This window comes from Nomascus leucogenys, chromosome 2, assembly GCF_006542625.1.
Source record: "Nomascus leucogenys isolate Asia chromosome 2, Asia_NLE_v1, whole genome shotgun sequence".
NCBI lineage: Eukaryota > Metazoa > Chordata > Mammalia > Primates > Hylobatidae > Nomascus > Nomascus leucogenys.
The window spans coordinates 18,410,768-18,432,218 of NC_044382.1; the positions used below are offsets into that span (position 1 = coordinate 18,410,768).

General features: G+C 45.6%; 1 protein-coding gene across 4 annotated transcripts in view; it reads left to right on the forward strand.

Annotated features, from left to right (window-relative positions):
• The window catches only part of CCNJL (cyclin J like), a 57,501-nt gene that overhangs the window by 5,545 nt on the left and 30,505 nt on the right, over positions 1-21,451 (forward strand). The window contains exons 1-2 of one of the 4 annotated variants that reach the window (XM_030825652.1): positions 12,428-12,595; positions 19,051-19,138. The exons of 1 other annotated variant lie outside the window; for it this stretch is intronic. In XM_030825652.1, the coding sequence (XP_030681512.1) occupies positions 12,564-12,595; positions 19,051-19,138 (120 nt within the window). In that variant the 5' untranslated portion in view covers positions 12,428-12,563. Of the gene's footprint in view, positions 1-12,359; positions 12,596-19,050; positions 19,139-21,451 lie in introns of those variants that run through there. 2 more of the 4 variants (XM_030825647.1, XM_030825676.1) reach the window with 2 other exon arrangements.

Genomic DNA, 21,451 nt, shown 5'->3' on the forward strand with positions numbered 1-21,451 from the left:
GGCCACAGCATTGACTATGGTGCCCAGTACAGGATCTGGTTGAGGGAGGATGCCGCCCCAGCTTCCTACAGACCTGCATGTTCTGTCAGGTAACATGGGGCAGGAAGTTAGAAAAGCAATTACCCACAAGGGCAGATTTACTGGCCTGGACCAAAGTACAGCTTAAGGATTTTAGGAGAATAACTGCAGGTTGAGCCCGGATAACTGAAATGTAGATAATTCCTCCCAGACTTCTAACAAGAGGTCATGTTTTTCTTCCTGAATTTTCTGAGCAGCAAAGTAGATAGAACTTGCACTCGTCTCCTTTTGATTTGTGCCCATTTTACCATAGTCTTCACTCTCCAGTTAGAAGGAAGTAGTTACGTTAATAAGCAAAGACACACACCACTGTGACTTAAGGCTTCTTGAGTGTGTAGAAGACTTTCTGAATATAGGGATTTCTGGAGTTCTTAGGGGAAAAAACTCTCCCTCCCAAAGCCGTGTTGATCAGCTCTGCTTGACATGACCTTGTAACTTTATCTGCCTGGGCTCCAGGGGGCCAGGGGCTAGGGGATCCCTCCTTCTCGTCCACTGGGTGTTTACTTTCTCCCAGGATGGGAGTCATGTGATACCTTAAGAGGGGTCTTCTCATCCTGCTCCAGACTTGAGATCTGCAGGGCAACCAGCCACCTAATGCGTTTTTTCCCACTTCCTGAAGCTTACTCCATTGCACGCTCAGAGGACTTCAGCACTGTGAGACCACTTTTTTTTTTTTTTTTTTAAGATGGAGTCTTGCTCTGTTGCCCAGGCTGGAGAGCAGTAGTGTGATTTTGGCTTACTGCAACCACCGCCTCCTGGGTTCAAGTGATTTCTCTGCCTCAGCCTCCCGAGTAGCTAGGATTACAGGCGTGCACCACACCCAGCTAATTTTTGTATTTTTAGCAGAGACGGGGTTTCACCATGTTGGCCAGGCTTGTCTCTAACTCCTGACCTCAGGTGATCTGCCTGCCTCGGCCTCTCAGAGTGCTGGGATCATAGGCGTGAGCCACTGCTCCCGGCAACATTTCTTAAACCAGTGGACAGATAAAAGATGTTTGATTTGCGGCTGAGTCTATGCAAAGATCTTCCAAAACATGAACAGCAAACATTTCGTTTAGTGATGATAATGTTAGTAGCTACGGTTTATTGAGCACTTTCTAGGTTTCAGGCAGTGTGCCAGCATGCTCCCATATATTATCTTATTTACTCCTCACTTTGGCCCTACTGTTAGGATTAACCCCAGTTTACAGACAAGAAACTGCAAGGCTCAGTGGAATAAATGTGTGAGATGAAACCGAGGATTGTATCAAAGCTTCAACGGAAATTCATTTTAAAAATACCCAATTTAACACAAAGTGGAAATACAAAGCAGGGGAAAATTGAGGTTCTGTCATCCATGACACTATAGGCTCTTGTGTTTTAGTTTGTTTTGTGGCGCTCTCCAAGGGATGTGCTCTCCCTAAACCACCCTGAAAAGCTAGCCACTATGGGCACCGGCCTTGCTCTGGGTATTGGAAAGGGCTAATGACTAGGCCAAGGTCGCCTTTATTTGGCCCTGGTGAGTGGCCATGCCTGGGCCTCACCTGTGTGTGGTGCCTCTCCCCATCAAAGTGATTTGGCCTCTGCCATTGCCTGTCCCTAACTTGCCAGGGAAAAGGACATCTCTGGGCACCCCCGCTTGCCGAACTCTGACAGCTGGTTAGTGGTAGAAATTCATCCCAGCTTCATCCTCAGCCCCTGTGTCAAAACTGCATCATTTTTTTTTTTTTTTTGAGACGGAGTCTTGCTCTGTCGCCCAGGCTGGAGTGCAGTGGCGCAATCTCGGCTCACTGCAAGCTCCGCCTCCCGGGTTCACACCATTCTCCTGCCTCAGCCTCTCCGAGTAGCTGGGACTACAGGCGCCCGCCACCACGCCCGGCTAATTTTTTGTATTTTTAGTAGAGACGGGGTTTCACCGTGGTCTTGATCTCCTGACCTCGTGATCCGCCCGCCTCGGCCTGCCAAAGTGCTGGGATTACAAGCGTGAGCCACCGCGCCCGGCCAAAACTGCATCATTTTTTAGTGACTCCTGAAGCTTGCACACCCTTTTATTTTTCTCTTCCAACATCAGTATTTTTTTCTCACTCCTTCCCCTAAATTCCTCAAATTTCCCCACTTCAAGGCTGAACATGTCTCCTTATAGAAATCAGTGACCTGGCCAGGCGCGGTGGCTCACGCCCGTAATCCCAACACTTTGGGAGGCCGAGGTGGGTGGATCACGAGGTCAAGAGATCGAGACCATCCTGGCCAACAAGGTGAAACCCTGTCTGTACTAAAAATACAAAAAAATTAGCCAGGCGTGGTGGTGTGCACCTGTAGTCCCAGCTACTCGGGAAGCTGAGGCAGGAGCATCACTTGAACCTGGGAGGCGGACGTTGCAGTGAGCTGAGATTGCGCCACTGCATTCCAGCCTGGCGACAGAGCGAGATTTCCCCTAAAAAAAAATAAGAAAGTAGTGACCAAGGTCCATACTCAACAAAGGGCTCATGGATTTGGGTAGGTCATCCTCCACTTGGTTTTTCCATTCCCTTCCCCTCCTTTTGGATTTCTGCATCCCTCAAGGGGAAGTTTTCCCCAAATCACAAGATGCCCCCAGATCTACCAAAAAGAAAGTGTTCCAAACTCTGGCGGTGGGATGTGTCTGCCCAGCTTAGTTACAGGAATGTGTCATTCAGGCCTTTCAAACTCAAATGCTGGCTTTGACAAGCTCTTTCCTCCTCTAATGGCAGGGCTATCTTATGGTTGCGGTCTTCAAGTGAGACCCTAAGCAGTCTGTCCTCATGACCCCCTGGAGATGAAGGTGTGGGGACTCATAAAATAAGGAGAAATTTCCTGCAGTCTAACCTGCAGAGGTGATTCAAGCTGCCTTAGAAGGTGTATACAGAGGATGGAAGATGGACTGGGAAGAATTGAAAACTGCAAATGAGGTGGCGGGACAAGATGGGCTGCCATTCAAGATAGTATCTAGCTTTGAGACTGACTGCAGTGCTTCACCCATATTCTGGAGGAAGCTGTTGACAAAACTGAACCAGAACTTGGCATTGTCGCTTGAGTCTTTTAGGTCTTAGAATACCAAAATGCTCAGTGTGTGCACAATACCCAGTCAAGACATGGTCTCAGTGCACCTTATCTGTGGCAGAATCAAATTACCTTTGAAGGTTTCCTTTCCTCTGCAAAACCACGACAGCAATCCCTGCCTCACCTGCCACCCAGGAGTCCCAGGGAGAAAATGGGTGTGGGTGTACCCCATCAATCTCCAGGGCCTCCACATCATGAGATGGGCAAGGGACTTGGCTGGGCACCCTGGTTGGCTGGGGAAGCCTGTGCTGTCTAAGGGAGGAGAGGACATTTAAGACTTGGAGCTGGCCCTGTGCCCTTGTCCTTGACTTCTTCTTTGTCTTCCTAAATCACACAGTCCCTCGGGTAAAGGGAGTGCAGCCAACAGTTCTCTAGTATGTCTGAGCACCTGGCAGAAAGAGGTGACACTGCGACTCTGCCGTTCCGTTTCTTTTTGAGTTATTACAAACACACACACACACACACACACACACACACACACACACACACAGAGCATTTGTTTAGGAAATGGCAAAAATGAATACAAGCAAACAAAAGAAAGTAAAATTCCCCTCACAATCCTACCACTTGGAAGCAATCTCTGTTGACATTTTTGGTGTGTGTTCTTTTCTGTGCATGTCATCACAATAGATTTTTATTTTGGATTTTTTTTTTTAAGTAAAAATGGAAAATACCGGCCGAGTGCAGTGGCTCACGCCTGTAATCCCAGCACTTTGGGAGGCTGAGGCAGGTGGCTCACTTGAGGTCAAGAGTTCGAGACCAGCCTGGCCAATGTGGAGAAACCCTGTCCCTACTAAAACTACAAAGATTAGCAGGGTGTGGTGGCGAGTGCCTGTAATCCCAGCTACTGGGGAGTCCAAGGCAGGAGAATCTCTTGAATCCGGGAGGCGGAGGTTGCGGTGAGTCAAGATTGCACCATTGCACTCCAGCTTGGGCAACAAGAGTAAAACTCCATCTCAAAAAAAAAAAAGAAAAGAAAATACCTTGTCGTAAAACACTTTGTCTGTTTCCCATATACATCTTTCCATGTCATTCTTCTCACCCAATTCCTGATTATTGGACACTAGCAAAAAATTAGAAACAATCAATTGTTTGTTTAGAATAGATAACACATGAATGTGATTTTGAAAAACCACACTGTACAGAAGGGTAGATGGTGGAAAGGCTTCCTGCCACCCTTGTCCCCGAATTTCCGTCTCCAAAAGGTACCACTGATCCCGATTTCTCGTGAATCCTATTCTGTGCATAAGAAAGCATAAATTATGTGTGTTTTGACACAAGAGGTAGTATGAATTACATACTTTCCTTTACCATTTCATTATTTTAATGTTTATTTTATTTTATTATTATTATTATTACTATTTTTATTGAGACAGAGTCTCACTCTGTTGCCCAGGCTGAAGTGCAGTGGCATGATCTCGGCTCACTGCAACTTCTGCCTCCCGGGTACAAGTGATTCTCCTGCCTCAGCCTCCTGAGTAGCTGGAATTACAGGCACGTGCCATGATGCCGGCTAATTTCTGTATTTTTAGTAGAGATGGGGTTTCATCAGTTGGCCAGGCTGGTCTCAAACTTCTGACCTCAAGTGATCTGCCCATCTCAGCCTCCCAAAATGCTGGGATTACAGGTGTGAGCCACCGTGCCTGGCCTCATTATTTTAATGTTTAGATTTTAATAATCTAAATAACTTTTATGAAACCATGAACAGAAGGGTTTTTTTGTATATTTCGCTAATTGTAGCAATAACGATACATAGTGGACACTCAGGAAATTTATATTGAACAAATGAATAGAAGATTTCCTTTTGGTCATTTTCTATTCAAGTATATACATTTTATTTTACAAAAATACTATCAAGTATATCACACTTTCATAACTTTTTTCCTTAATTGCACATGCTAAATAACCTTCTATGTCATTTTCTATCCTTCTGCAATGCCATGCATAATGTTCTGTGGATGCATCATTATTTCACTAACTCATCTCATTGTTGGATATTTAGGGGACTGCTTATTCATTTTTTAAAAATCGAAGTATAATTTATATACAGTACCATATACAGATCTTAAGTGAATATATAGTTTATAGTGTACAGTGAGTTTTGACAAATGTATATACTCATGTAACCACCACCATAATCAAGACAAGGCCAGGCGCAGTGGCTCACACCTGTAATCCCAGCACTTTGGGAGGCCGAGGTGGGTGGATCACATGAGGCCAGGAGCTCGAGACCAGCCTGGCCAACGTAATGAAACCTCATCTCTGCTAAAAATAGAAAAATTAGCTGGGCATGGTGGCACATGCCTGTAATCCCAGCTACTCGGGAGGCTGAGGCAGGAGAATCGCTTGAACCCGGGAGGCAGAGGTTGCAGTGGCCCAAGATCTTGCCACTGCACTCCAGCCTGGGTGACAAAAAGAGACTCTGTTTCAAAAAAAAAAAAAAAGACGGCCAGGTGCGGTGGCTCACACCTGTAATCCCAGCACTTTGGGAGGCCGAGGCAGATGGATCACAAGGTCAGGACTTCAAGACCAGCCTGGCCAACATGGTGAAATCCCATCTCTACTAAAAATTAAAAAAATTCGCTGGGTATGGTGGCACATGCCTGTAGTCACAGCTATTCAGGAAGCCGAGGCAGAAGAATCGCTTGAACCTGGGAGGCAGATGTTGCAGTGAGCTGAGATTGTGCCACTGTGCTCCAGCCTGGGTGACAGAGTGAGACTCCATCTCAAAAAAAAAAAAAAGACATAGGACATTGCCATCAACCTAGAAAGTTCCTCATCAGTCCCATCCTGCCCCCAGCCTTAGGCAATCAGTGATCTGCTTTTTGTCCTTGTAAATTAGATTTGTCTTTTCTAGAGTTTCATATAAATGGAGTTATATGTATGTACTCCTTTCTGCCTGCTCCTTTTTACTTAATGCTTTTGAGATTCATCCGTGTCGTTGTGTCTGTCAGGAGTTTATTTCTTTTTATTAGATTAGTATTCCGTTTTATGTCTATAAAAATTTGTTCATCCATTTCCCCACTGAATGCCTTTTAGAGTTGCTTCTAGTGTACCATTTGATTTTATATAGCACTGCCGTGGTGATCCTTGATTTGTATCTGTAAGTATGCTCAGGAATAAGTTCCTAAAATGGAAGCACTAATCACAGGGTATGATTTTAAGAACCTTGCATATCACCAGGTAATAAATTCCCACAAGACTGTGCTAGTATACTTCCAGTGGTGTTATGGAAGAATGCCTGCTTCCCAGGAACTTTGCTAACCCTGGATAGTACCCTTAAAAAAAATTAGTACCATTTGGGTAGGTTAAAAATGGTGTCTGAATGGCTGTGTTTAAAAGGAACAGGAGCCGGGCATGGTGGCGCGCACGTGTAGTCCCACCTACCTGAGAAGTTGAAATGGGAGGATCACTTGGGCCCAGGAGTATGAGGCTGCAGTGTGCTGTGATTATGCCAGAGTGAGACACCTATCTCTCTTTTTTAAAAAAAAGAGTGGGAACCCCGAGTGGGAAAATGACTAGAGCAGGGGTGTCCAGTCTTTTGGCTTTCCTGGACCACATTGGAAGAAGAATTGCCTTGGGCCACACGTAGAATACACTAACACTAACAATAACTGATGAGCTAAAAAAAAAAAAAAAAAAAAAAAACACAAAAAAAAATCTCATAATGTTTTAAGAAAGTTTATGAATTTGTGCTTGCCACATTCAAAGCTGTCCTGGGCAGCATGGGGCCCATGGGCTGTGGGTTGGACACATTTGTGCTAGAGGATGGCAAGGCGAGAGGAAGGGAACTCTTGAATCCTCATTCTAGGCTGCATGGAGCCCCATCTGCAGCACGCAACTGGCCTGAGACCTGCATCAAGGGCTGGATGAGGGCTATTAAGGTGACCTGGCTGGAAAACTCCTCCAGCTCCCTCTTAGTCCCCGCATTGCAGCGTGTGCTGCCCCTGGTAACTGGATCCTTCGGAGGCAGAATTTGAATTATCCTGAGGCACTGAGTGCCTTGTAGGTCCCTGGAGCAGATGGTTCCAGGCCCCGGGCAGTCTTGTGACATGGATACCCACGCCATACCACCAGCTGCTAAGTCTGGAAGTGGTCATCAAGTGATTTGGGTGGAAGGGTTGGGAGGACACGAGGAGGAAGGAGAGGATGTCATTCAGAACAGAAGCATCGGGAATTGGATAGATTCAGTTATTGTAAGGGAAAGTTGGAGAGAACTTCAATGGCATCAGAAGGAAATTGGCCACACTACAGTCTGTCCATGCATGAAAATATGGTGCAGTCATTAGATGCGACATGGTAGACAGTGTTGGTGTGCAATGGACTTTTCTGATTATTGTAAAAAAAAAAGAAATCCAAGCAATTCAGAGCACTTCTGACTCTTCGGAGTGAACCATTGTTTTTTCCTTAACTTTTTATTGTGGAGATTTAAAAAGATACACAAAAGTGGAGAGAACAGTAGAATGAGTCCTTGCATACCCTCCACCCAGCTTCCTCACCTGTTTCATCTGTTCCCCCAGACAGTGTGTCATTTTACCCATAAATGACACTACCAAATAAGGGCTTTTTTTTTTAACATAACAACTATGCCATTTTCACACCTAAAATAATTACCAATAATTCATTAATATCTTCTGTTGTCCATTCCTCTGTTGTCTCAGAAATGGTTTTTATAGTTGTTCACATCATAATCCAGATAAAGTCCATGCATTACATTTTTTTTTAAGTGTCTTTTAAGCTGGGCATGGTGGCTCACTCCTATAATCCCAGCAGTTTGGGAGGCCGAAGTGGGTGGATCACCTGAGGTCAGGAATTCGAGACCAGCCTGGACAACATAGTGAAACTGTCTCTACTAAAAATACAAAAAAATTAGCCGGGCCTGGTGGCAGGCATGTGTAATCCCAGCTACTCGGGAGGCTGAGGCAGGAGAATCACTTAAACCCGGGAGACAGAGGTTGCAGTGAGCCGAGGTTGCGCCATTGCGCCCCAGCCTGGGCAACAAGAGCGAAACTCAGTCTCAAAAAAACAAAAAATTTAAAATTAGCTAGGCATGGTGACACACACCTGTAATCCCAACTACTTGGAAGGCTGTGGTGGGAGGATTGCTTGAGCACGGGAGGTCCGGGCTGCAGTGAGCTATGTTTATGCCACTATACTCTAGCCTGGGTGACAGACCAAGACTCTGTCTCAAAAAACAAACAAACAAATAAATAAATAAATATAAAATACATAAATGTTGTCAAGTATTTTACTCTCCAATGGTCCCCTACCCTGCCTGAAAATATTTTTTTCATGCCATTGATTTTCAGAGAAAACAGTTTGATTTGTCCGATAAATGTCCTGTATTCTGGATTTGACCTGTTACCTCCTCATACTGTCATTTAACTTGAATTCATTCTTAACAGATCGGTTTATACACTTCCCTAATGTTGCAGGATTATAATATGCTTTAACCTACCTGTTCTCTAGCTGTAGACTCAAGCATCACTTCCTCAGAGAAGCCATCCCTGACTCCCAGACAAGGACAGGCTGGGCCTTTTGTATGTTCTCAGAGCACCCTTGGTGATTCCTTAAGCACTTAGCACAATTTATAATTATACACCTGTTTCTGCAATTATTTGATGTAGAGCTAGCTCCCTCCCCAGACTGTAGGCCCAGGGAAGCAGGCACTGGGTCTCTCCAGCTCTCAGCAGAGTGTGTGTTGCATAAGAGTTCCTCCATCAGGATTTGCTCATCACTGACACCTTATCTGACTGAAGTCTGTGCTGTGCAGCCCACAAATTGTCTTCCTGGACTTCACTGTCGAAACTGTCTTTTTTGTTGAAATAGAGTCTCTCTCTGTTGCCCACGCTGGAGTGCAGTGTTGCAGCCTCGCTCACTGCAACCTTCGCCTCCTGGATTCAAGCGATTCTCATGCCTCAGCCTTCTAAGTAGCTGGGATTACAGGTGCGCACCACCACGCCTGGCCTCAACATAGTCTTGGGGGTAGGTAGCACGGCTACCAGTAACTCCACCATATACTGGTAGACAAATGGCATCTGAGGGATTAAGTATTTGACCAGAGTCCCCCTTTTAAGCAAGGTAGTTAAAGCCTTAATATTTTGTGGATCTGCTGTCCCCACCTGACCTTAGACAAGGCACACATAGAGCAGAGGACTTGCAATGCAGCCTCCAAGTTGGTGATGGTGTAACATGGACTTCCCCTCGAGCAGAGCTGACATCCTGGGCAGCCACCAAGCTAAGTGAGAAGGCGGGGGTTGGTGGAGCAAAGCTATTGACTTGGCGTTGAAATTTCTCTTTGGGCTCTCCTTTTGTGTTAACTTTTGGTTTTGAAATCATTTCAAACTTAGAGAAGAGTTGCAAGCATAATATGCAATTTTGTGAACATTTTAACACATTTCTCCTATCATTCTTTTTCTCTATGTATATTTCTTTTCTTCAACCAAGTTGCAAAAATAATGCCCCATTATCCCTTAATACTTCAGGGTTTATTTCTCCGGCCTTTTTTTTTTTTTTTTTTGTAAATAGAGATGAGATCTCACTGTGTTGCCAGGTTGGTCTCAAACTCTTAGGCTCAAGCGATCCTCCCACCTTGGCCTCTTAAAGTGTTGAGATTACAGGCGTAAACCACTGCACCCAGCCATGGTTACTTTTAAGATTGGCTATGAAGCGGTTTCTGTGGGAATTTTTGTCAGATCACTAGGGACATCTATCTTCCCAGGACCTCCCCGGAGCCATGTTTCAGGAAGAGGGGATTCAGCATTCTGGTTAGGAAGGAAGAAGCCAAGCAGTCGCTGGTGGGCTTTGCTGGCCTCAACTGTGGGGAAGGCAGAGCTCTGGCTAATTTCCTGGGGCCATCTCTTTGGCTTGATTGTCACACAGTGCCCACGAAAGCAGCCTCTTTATCCAGTGGTCATTTAGTGAGCCTCATGTGTAACCTGCAAGACTGTGGGAGGCTCTGCCAGGAGAAACCACGACCCAAAACCTGCCCTGAGGCCCTTAGCATAGCTGAAGATATAGTCATATCAAACCACTTACAGCCATATGTTAATGGCCATAATAGCCATTTAATGTTAGTAATGATAGTCCACTTTTAATGGGTGCTTACCATGTGCTGAGAGCTTGAGATCCCCTCCGTTAGCTAAGTCCTCAGGCAACTCCTTCCAGTAGGTCCTATACTTATCCCCATTTTACAGATGGGACATGCAAAGTTTAGAGAGTTACGTACCTTACCCAAGCCCATACAGCTAGTAGGCAACCTGTCTCCAAAGCTCACACCTACTGCTGTACCAAAGACAGGTCCAGTTGCCCGAGGAAGTCTTAAAAAGCTTCAACGAGGAGGTGCTGTTTGATTTGGGTTTGAAGGATGAGTAGAAGTTTGCCAGGCAAAGACAGGTGTGAAGTTCATCATCTCTCTGCAGGGTCCAGGGCAGCTGGGGAGAGTCAAGCATTAGTGGCCTGCAAGGGGTGGCCTGGTCAGTTGTGGGGAGGACCGGGAGATGCACCAGGAATACTGGCTTTGAGGATGTGGGTCTTCCTAAATGTTTGAACCTTATCCTGAGAACCCGTGGAGGGCAATGAGAAGGGTGGGGAGGAGAGTGCCAGCTCCCTGGAAATGCACCCTGGCCTCGGAGACTAGTTATTACAGTTATTGCCGTCTCCCCGAAGCGATGGCATCTGAACTAGGGGAGGAAGTAAGGAGACTTGACAGGTTGTAGACAATAGGGTCAAAAAGGACCAGCAAACAAAAAGCATGGAAGATTTCAACTTTCTTCCTAGTTGGAACAAAGCAACTTTCCTTAGTTGAGTTTGTTCAGCCTTTTTCATAGTGAACATTATTCTTGGAGGGCCCCTTCTAGAAACTGTCAGTTGAAGGACTCCCACTGCCCAGTAAGTGAAGAGAATTGATGTTCATTGGGCACCTGCAGAGTGCCAGTGACTGTTAATGCCTTGTGTGTATTGTCTGGTTTGATTATTAAAGTTGCTTCAGAAAGAAAAAGGATGAGTTAAATGCACTGACCAAGGCACTGGTGGTTCTTGAATATCTGTGCATGTTTATTCCTGCATTTAACGCACTGTTTTTAGCAGCCAACTGCATCCTACACACTGTGCTAGCCACCGCCTAAGGGATGAACAAAAATTGTGTACACAATTGGGGATAAAGAAAAATTGTGTCATGGAGCTTATAGCTGAGCATCAGGCTCAAGTGGAGAACTTGTAAAGCATAGATAGGTGCCCAGCTCCATCCCCAGGAATTCTGATTTGGTGAGACAGGAAATAGAGGGTGTATTAGGTCCCTAGGGCTGCTGTGACAACGCGCCACAAACTTGGGGCTTTATTCTCTCACAGTTGTGGAGACCAGAAGTCTGACATCAGGGTGTCAGCAGGCCGCGGCTCCCTCTGAAGGCTCTACGGGAAGATCCTTCCTTGCTCTTCTATCATTTGGCAGCAGCTGGCATTTTATCCGTGGTCTTCCTTGGCTTGTAACTGCATCATTCCAATTTCCGCCTCCATCTTCACAAGGCCTTCTCCTCCTTGTCTGTCTTCACCTCGTCTTCCCTCTGTGTGTCTCTGTCTCTGTTTACTCTTCCTATAAGAACACAAAACACTGATTAGCACCCATCCTGATCTAATATGACCTCATTTTAACTTGATTGCATCTGTAAAGACTCTATTTTCTTATTTATTTATTTCTTTCTTTGAGATGGAGTCTCGCTGTGTCGCCCAGGCTGGAGTGCAGTGGCGCGATCTTGGCTCACTACAACCTCTGGCACCCAGGTTCAAGAGATCTCCTGCCTCGGCCTCCCGAGTAGCTGGGACTACAGGTGTGCACCACCATGCCCAGCTCATTTTTGTATTTTTAGTAGAGACAGGGTTTCACCTGTTGGCCAGGATGGTCTCGATCTCTTGACCTCGTGAACCGCCCTACTTGGCCTCCGAAAGTGCTGGGATTACAGGTGTGAGCCACTGCGTCCAGCTGACTATTTTCAAATAAGGTCACATTCTGAGGTTTTGAGTAGACAGGAATTGTCAGGGAAATACTATTCATCCCAGTACAGGAGGGGAACCCCCTTTTTAAATAGGTCCCCAGGGGATTCGAATGCATGTGGTCAACTGGCAACCCATTTGAGAAACCTTGGATTGTAGATGGGTAGGGAAGTAGAGTCGCAGCGAGGGGGTAGTGGTGCAGTCACCCTACTGTCCCATTTTGGGCTTCTCATTAGGGTCAAAGCTCCCAGGAGAATCCACAAAAGGAATCTGGAAATCGGGGACAGGAGCTGGAGGTGTGGAGGGAAGAGCTTTGGAGCCACTCCACAGAGTGATCCAGGAGGAAAGCGGAGAGATCCAAGAATTGGACCTGTGACAGAGAACCAGCATGGAGAGGCACGTTGGGACCTCTTCCCCTGGATAACAGAGGGCGTGGGAGGATGAGGGGCACCCCAGTCCTCCACTCCAGAAGGTATGGGGGATGCGGTCCTGTAGGAAGCTGGCAGAAGTAAAGAATTCAGTTGGGGGGTGTGGTGTCTTTTAAAAAGGCCATGAATGTTGTCTATGGGGGTGTTTGGAGGCCTCAGAGCCATGGGTTGGATGGAGGGCCAGTGAGGGTTGTGCAGGCATGTGTGTGGTCACTGTGGATGCCCTGGCAGCTGTGGCCGGGCCTGGTACAGAGTTTGCCCAGAAGGGCAGTGGCTCTGGCTCCCAGGAATGAGGAGGTGTGCTTGGAGCTGGCCTGCCTGCCATCCGCCCAGGAGTAGTACAGACGCCGGCTGCGGATGTGGTGCCTGGGTTACCTTTCACTCTGCTGGAAGGAAGCTACAGGCTGGACTTCAGCAGGAGGGGACGTGACAGGCATTGTTGGCCTTATGTGACACGGGCCACCCTCTCAAGAATGTTGAAATAGTGTTCCCACAGAGGTGTTGATGCTTTACGGAAAATGCCTCCTTGGGCCTTATGAAGCAATCGGGGCAGAGAGAGGAAGGAGGGTGAGCCTCCCGCCTTGCTGGGCCTCCCAGGTCGTGCTGTGTACTGAGGCCTCTGAAGAGCCAGCCTTTCTCCCCCTTTCTTTGCCCCTTTACATTTGCAAGTCTCCACTTCCTGTTGGTCACCTTGGTTACACATGGTGTTTCTTCACCTCTCTGCGGTTCTTTGTTCTTAGACAAGACCCCTCTAGCTGTTGTCCCAGCCCAGGGCGTGGATTCCGGGGCTCTTGTTGACAGCAGTAGGGATAGGCGTGGTAGGGAGATTGGAGGAGGAGAGCAGAATGGTTTCTCTTGGTGGCTGGTGTTTGAGAGCAGCTCAGCCCTGCTTTACTGCACCTTGAGCCGTTTACGAAGTGGTTGTCACCCTCCAAGTATTGTCATACCCCAAGCCCTGGCCTGCTCCTCTGATGTCCAAGCCCAGGATTTACCACTCACCTGCAGTGTGGCCTTGGCAGTTATACTTCTGTATAACCCCTACTAACCTCAGTTTCCTGGCCACCAGGGCTAGTGCTGGTTCCACTTCGGAGGGTGGGTGTGGGGACATAGCAAATGCACATAGCATTTACGTTCTAGTTGTAAGGGAGGAGATAGTCCCATGAGAGAGAGAGAAGTGGGCATGCGTGCGCACAGAGAAACAGGAGTGGACGTGCGTATGCCAACATGTATACATACTCCCGGTATTTTCCTGCTGGTGGAATTGCTGGAGACTTTAATTCTCTTTGTGCTCCTCTGTATTTTCTAAAATTCCTTTAGTGATTAAGTATTTTATAATCAGTTAAATAAAACATTATTATTATTATTTTCTGAGATGGAGCCTCGCTCTGTCACCCAGGCTGGAATGCAGCTCATGCAACCTCCACCTCCCGGGTTCAAGCAGTTCTCTTATTTCAGCCCCCCGAGTAGCTGAGGCTGAGGTTACAGGCGTGCACCACCACGCCCAGCTAATCTTTTTGTATTTGTAGTAGAGACGGGGTTTCACCGTGTTGGCCAGGCTGGTCTTGAACTCCTGACCTCAGGTAATCTGCCTGCCTCGGCCTCCCAAAGTGCTGGGATTACAGGTGTGAGCCACCATGCCCAGCCTAAAACATTATTTTGAAAGGAAAATACAAACAAACCTAAACTATCACATGGAGGGTTAAAACACAGTGTTTTGAGAATATAGTGTCTAGAAAACAGTAGAGTCAGAAGACCCAGGTTCAGATTCACCATTTATTAACTGGGTGATCTTAAGCAAGTTACTTAGTCTCTCTGAGCCATCCTTGTCTGTAATGTAGGGACGCTGGTAATCTCAGAACCCTTTTCTGTAGGAAACATATTTTGAGATTGTGTGACACAGAATATGTATTGAGAAACATTGCCTTTGAAATGACTGCTAGGTGCATAGTTTATAATTTTCGAAGCTTCCAATCTTTGTGGGTCTGTTGGAGAATTAGAGTACAAGATGCATGGAATGCAGTGTCTGCCAAATTATAGAAAAAAATATATTAAATTGTATATATACATACATACAGACTTTCAAGTTATATAAATATATAACTACTATATATATAACTACTGTATATACTATATATACACACATGTTTTTTATATATATATACACACACATGTTATATATATATATATACACACACACATATATATACACACATGTTAGAGACAGGGTCTCACTCTGTCACCCAGGCTAGAGTGCAGTAGCATGGTGTCCATTCACTGCAAGCTCCACCCCCCAGGTTCATGCCATTCTCCTGCCTCAGCCTCTAATTTTTTTGTATTTTTAGTAGAGACGGGGTTTCACCATGTTCGCCAGGAGGGTCTCGATCTCCTGACCTGGTGATCTGCCCGCCTCGGCCTCCCAAAGTGCTGGGATTTATTCTTTTTAAGATTCATCAGTGAACAGATAATTTATAGTTAGTAAAAAGAAAGGAAAAGAAAAAAATGGAAAATTCCTTCTGGAAGGGGCTTTGCGTTGTAGGAAGATGAAGTGGGATACTTTCTGGGCATGGGGTGTTATTATGACAGGGCTGATTTTGTTAAAGGGATGATGTGGGGTTGCTAGGAAATCCTTGGGGATAAATTTTGAGCTGGGCCTTAACACAGTGGGTATCTAGTCTTTTTGTTTGTTTGTTTCCAAACTGAAAACATAGTAACTGAAGTAATAAAGTGGTTATGCATTGAGCATTTTTGAAAAATTCAGGCTTTTGAAAAGCATGATTGTGAAAATCATGCAAGATCTCAGTGTGCCCATCCTGACCTCCCCTCCGTAGCCACTGTTAATATTTTGATGTAGCTCTTCTAAGTTTATTCTAGCCCATAGCTATTCTGTTAAAAAATAATAATAATAATAATAAAGGACTGTGATGACAAAAGCAGGGGTTTTGTAAGGTGGATTTCTTTTTCCCGGAACTCCATCACGGCCATCTGTCCGTGCCTCCACCTGTTCATCTCTAGATACTCCTGCGGCAGATGGGCTTCCCTGAGTCAGGTGATCAAGGGCCAACAGCTGGGGAGGGAGAGTGATCAGGAAGCCTCTGCCCTTCCCTCCCTTCCCACCTCATTCCCCTTCTTCTCCGGCCTCCCCCCAGCCTTTCTGCTGCCCACACTCTCGCTGCCTGTGGCCCTGCCAGGCATGCTGAGGGGAAGGTCACCCTGCCTGGCCGGGTTCCTGCCCGCCCAGTGCCTGCCTGATTGCTGAGTGCCTGCCAAGCGCCTGCCTAATCTGGGGAGAGCTTTAGAAGCCGCCCTAGGGCAGGCTGCTCTTTTGTTTCTGGAATCCAGGCCACTCAGCAGAGGGGCTGGCTTCCTGCACTGCGCTGCTGCGGCCTTCAAGTGGACTTAGGTCAAGCGTGCCTGGGGAGGAACGCAGTCCCCTTAGAGCAAAGCCCTTGTAATGAATGCCTTCCCTGCACCCCCTAATTGGGTTAGCGAAGTGATCAGCTGGATTCTCAAACTAAACAGGATAGGCATGCTGCAGTCCTGCATTGTTATTTCTGTGCCAAAGAATCTCCCTTTTCCCAGTGAGGGGAACAAGCTGAAGCTCAGAGCTGCTAATTCTACTTGGTTTGAGGGCTCTGCAGAGGACACACTCACAGAGGCGCCTCAGCTCTAAGGTAGAAAGCCTCATTGCACGTTTCTCAAAGCAAGTTTCTTTGAAAGCCCAAAGAGCCTTTGACAGAGGTAGATCAATTCAACTTCTCTGAGACTTGATTCCCCAGCTTGAGGGAAGAGGAAGGGCCACTAGGCTTGCTGAGCTGCTGTTAACACCAAATACTCTACATTTATGGCAGCGTGACCCGCATTTCTCAGATAAGGACACTGAGGGTCAGTTCACATGCCCAAGGTTAGTAAATAGTGGAACTAAGATTCCGACCCAGAACTGCCTGACCTCACACTCTGTAGGTATCAAGCTAATCCCCGGTATGTGGGGGCGGGAGGTGAGGTGGTTGGTACAGGGAGTGACTCTGTATTTATTCTTTCTTATTCGATACATATTTATTGAATGTCTGCATCTATGCCAGCTACATAAATAAGTAAATTTTTGGCCACAAAGAAAAGACTACCAAGAGAATAAGGGGAACCTGATTTGGAATGATGGAGAGGTCAGAGAAGTCTTAGGAAGTGACATTTAAATCAGTATTTGTGGGACAAACAGAAATAGGGAGAAAGAGCATCCCAGGGAGCCAGTGTTCTAGCTTCAAAATCCTGCCCTCTTGAGACTAGCCCCTTCCAGCACGCTGTACCTACTAACCCCTACGTGACATATATTGCTGTGCATTCCAATGGTCCATAACTTTTTCTTTTTTCTTTTCTTCGCTTTTTTTTAAGACAGAGTCTCACTCTGTCACCGGGGCTGGAGTGCAGTGGTACAATATTGGCTCACTGCAACCTCTGCTTCCCAGGTTCAAGTGATTCTCGTGCCTCAGCCTCCCATGTAACTGGGACCACAGGTGTGCACCACCATGCCCAGCTAATTTTTGTATTTTTAGTAGAGACGGGGTTTTGCCACGACGGCCAGGCTGGTCTTGAACTCCTAGCCTCAAGCGATCCGCCCGCCTTGGCCTCCCACAGTGCTTGGATTACAAGCATGAGCCACTGTACCTGGTCCATAACTTTTTCTTTTATGCACCAATGTCTTTCTTTGAGAACCTGCTCAAGGCAAAGGACGCTTTTCCCAGGAACATGTACAGGAAAGACGTTCTTTGTGTTGCCTTGAGCTCTCTTCTCTCACTTGGCTCAAGGGAAAATCTAGAAGGCTTTGAGCTTGGCCAGTTGAGTGGGGAGGGAGGTCAAGACGTTGCCTATCTGACTTGTGTTTTGGGGCTTTGGACTGCACTGATGAAGGCAGTGTGGCCCGGCCAAAGGTCACTTGGCTAAGGCTAACTTCTGGCAGCTGCAGCCCACCAGACACCAAGGATCTGTGACTGTGGCTGCTTCTTGTCATGACCCTAAACTCAGAGCCCTGTGCTTAGAGGAAATACCCATGTAGCCTGCAAGCTTGTGGGGGCTGCTGGAAGGTAGGAGCACTGTTGAGGGGAGCTGCCGTCCCACACTGGCTGCTGCTACCAGCTGTCTGGCCTTACCCTAGGAAGAAGCTGGCCAAAAGATCTCTATGCAAGGCTGCTCAGACCAGGCCAACGCCCTGCTCTAATCCCTTCAGTTTCTATTGCCCTCAGAGTAGGGCAAGGCAGTTTTCTTAACGGGGCATGCAAGCTAGGCCCCTGCCCACGTTTCCAGCCTGTGTCTAGGCACACCCTGCCTGGCTGGCTGTTCCCCAGATGGGACACTTGTGTGGCTTTGCAGGTACTGTTTCTCCTAGTGAGAGATCCTTACCTTTCCTGCATCTTCAACAGGTAAATTTTACAACTTGGCTCAATCTGTCTTCTTTGAAGTTCCCATGGGCTTGCTACTCTGTAGAGTTGGTCACGACTTCCCTCTGTTGGCCAGGACCTTCTGTATTCACCACTGCAATTCTTTCCTTGCTTTCTTTACTGCCTCTCCCTCCCTCCCCACCCCTTCTTTCCTTCAACAATTAGTTATTGGGCACCTAACCCTGTTCTCATCACACTGGGGTGCTGAAGTAACAGTGATGTGCAAAGGAGACCCAGACCTGCCCTCAAGGAGTTTGAATTCCATGGTGGCCACATAAATTCATCAAACCATGAAGATGAAGAATACACAAGCACATCAGGTCTTTTCCCTAAAGAAGTTAAGCTGGGGCTAAAAGAGCTCCATGATTGATTGATTGATTGATTTTGAGATGGAGTCTCGCTCTGTCACCCAAGCTAGAGTGCAGTGGTGCGATCTCAGCTCACTGCAACCTCCACCTACCAGGTTCAAGTGATTTTCCTCCCTCAGCCTTCTGGGTAGCTGGGATTACAGACGCACGCCACCATGCCCAGGTAATTTTTATAGTTTTAGTAGAGATGGGGGTTTCACCGTGTTGCCCAGGCTGGTCTTGAACTCCTGACCTCAGGTGATCCACCCCCCTCGACCTTCCAAAGTGCTGGGATTACAGGTGTGAGCCACCACACCCAGCCAAGCTCCATGACTTAAAAAAAATAAAAATAAAAAAGTTTTCTGGTAAACCCAACAATTAAAAAAAATGTTGAAAAAAGGGATACTTTGAAAGTCTTCTAATTCAGATCTTTTGCTAGTTAGATAAAGCCCAGGGACTCAGGGACTTTTTGAAACTCAATTTCTTCATATATAAACATAAGGGAGAAGAAATAATTTATTCAGGCTTTGAGAGCCTCCCATGAGTAAAGCTCTTGGACTGCGAAAAATAGCTGAGTCCTGGTCTCTGAGCTCTCCGGAGGCTCAGGCCAGAGGAGAAGTAATCAGTGTGAAATCTCAACTCAAGCCTCACTTTCAGGAGACAGGCCTCCCTCCCGTCGGAGACGATGGGGCCTCCCAGAGCATCTGTGGCTTTCTTTTGCAGTATTAGTTCATCACAGTTTGGAATTCTGCAACTGTCTTGTTGCTGGATTGCCACCTCTCTCCCTTGTTGGACTGTGGACTCCATGACTGTGGGTGATACGTCTGTCTTGTTTTTTTATAGCAGCTTTATTGAGATATAATAATTCATATATCATAAAATTCACTTTTATTTTATTTTATTTTTTTTTTGAGACAGGGTCTGGCTCGGTCGTCCAGGCTGGAGTGCAGTGACACAATCTCGGGTCACTGCAGCCTCCTCCTCCTGTGCTCAAGTGATCCTCGCACCTCAGCCTCCCAAGTAGCTGGGACTATAGGCACGCACCACTACAACAGGCTAATTTTTTTTATTTTTTGTGGAAATGGGGTTTTGCCGTGTTGCCCAGGCTAGTCTCAAACTCCTAAACTCAAGCAATCCACCCTCCTCAGCCTCCCAAAGTGCTGGGATTACAGGTATGAGCCACTGCGCCTAGCCAAAATTTAGCTTTTTTAACGTGCAATTAAGCAACCTAAATGTCCATCAACAGATAAATGGATAAAGAAAATGTGCTACATATACACAGTGGAGTACTATTCAGCCAAAAAAAAGAGTGAGATCCTGTCATTTGCAACATGGATGGAACTGGAGATCATTATATTAAGTGAAATAAGCCAGGCACAGAAAGACAAACTTCACATGTTCTCACTTATTTGTGGAATCTAAAAATCAAAGCAGTTGAACTCATGGACATAGAGAGTAAAAGGATGGTTACCAAAGGCTGGGAAGGGTAGTGGGGGTTGTGGGGGAGGTGGGGATGGTTAATGGATACAAAAAAAATAGAAAGAATGAATAAGACATACTATTTTATTGCACAACAGGGTGACTATAATCAATAATATCTTAATTGTACATTTCAAAATAACTAAGTGTGATTAGATTATTTGTAACACAAAAGATAAATGCTTGCGGGGATGGATACCCCATTCTCCATGATGTGATTATTTCACATTGCATACCTGTATCAAAACGTCTCCTGTACCCCACAAATCTATATACCTACTATGTACCCACAAAATTAAAAACAAAAAAATTAAAATGTGCAGTTTAGTTGTTTGTGTATTCACAGAGCTATACAATCATCACCACTATCTAATGACAGAACAGCTTTATAACTCCAAAACGAAACCCCATACCCATTAGCAGTTATTTCCCATTAACTGTTACCCCTAACCTCTGGCAACCACTAATCTACTTTCTGTTTGTATGGATTTGACTATTCTGGACATTTCATATAAATGGAATTATATAATATGTGGCCTTTTACAACTGGCTTTTTTCACTTAACATAATGTTTTCAAGATTCATCCCTCTTGTAACATGGGTCATATTCTATTGTATGGATACATTACATTTTGTTTATCCATTCTTCAGTTGATAAGCGTTTGAGTTGATTCTACTTGGGAACTGTTATGAATGATGCTGCTGTGAGTATTCGTATACAAGTTTTTGTGTGGCCATATGTTTTCATTTCTCTTAGGTATATATGCATATACCAAGGAATGGAATGGCTGGGTCACGTGAGAACCCTACATTTAACATTTTGAGGAGTTTCCAGACTGTTTCCCACAGTGGCTGCACCATTTTACTTACCCACCAGCAGTATCTGAGGGTTCCGATTTGCCCCTATCCAGTACTTGTATATACATTTTCAGTTTTGTACTGATTTTTTTCACAACAACCATTCTAATGAGTGTGAGGTGGTATCTTATCAAGATTTTAATTTGCATTTCCGTAATGATTAGTAATGTTGGTCACATTTTCATGTGTTTGTTGGTCATTTTTATACTTTCTTTGGAGAACTGTCTTGTCAGTTCATTGCCCATTTTTAAATTGGGTTGTTTGCCTTTTTATTGTTGAGCTGTAAGAGTTCTTTATATATTCTGGATACAATCTTTTATTAACATGTGATTTTCAAATATTTTCCTCAATTTTGCAGGTTGTCTTTTTACTTTCTGGATGGTGTCTTTGGAAGCACAAACGTTTTAAGTTTTGAAATTCAACTTGTGTATTTTTCCCTTGATTGCTTCTTGTTTTAGTGTCATATCTAAGAAACCATTGCCTAATCTAAGGCCATAAAGATTTCCCCCTGTTTTCTTCTAAGAGTTTTATAGTTGTAAGTCTTACATTTAGGTCTGTGTCTATCTTATTCCAGATTGCATCCCCAGTGCCTAGAATAACGCCCAGTGTAGAGAAGACACTTGATACTTATTGAGTAAAATGAATGAATGACTAGCTCTTGAATGAATGAATGAGCAGATATCCCTTTCTAGTCCTGGATCTGCTGCTAGTTAAGTAAGCCCCAGGGTTAAGAGAGAGGTATTCTATGGAAGAGGGGCACCCATTTGTTTCAGTCTCATCCCCTTGT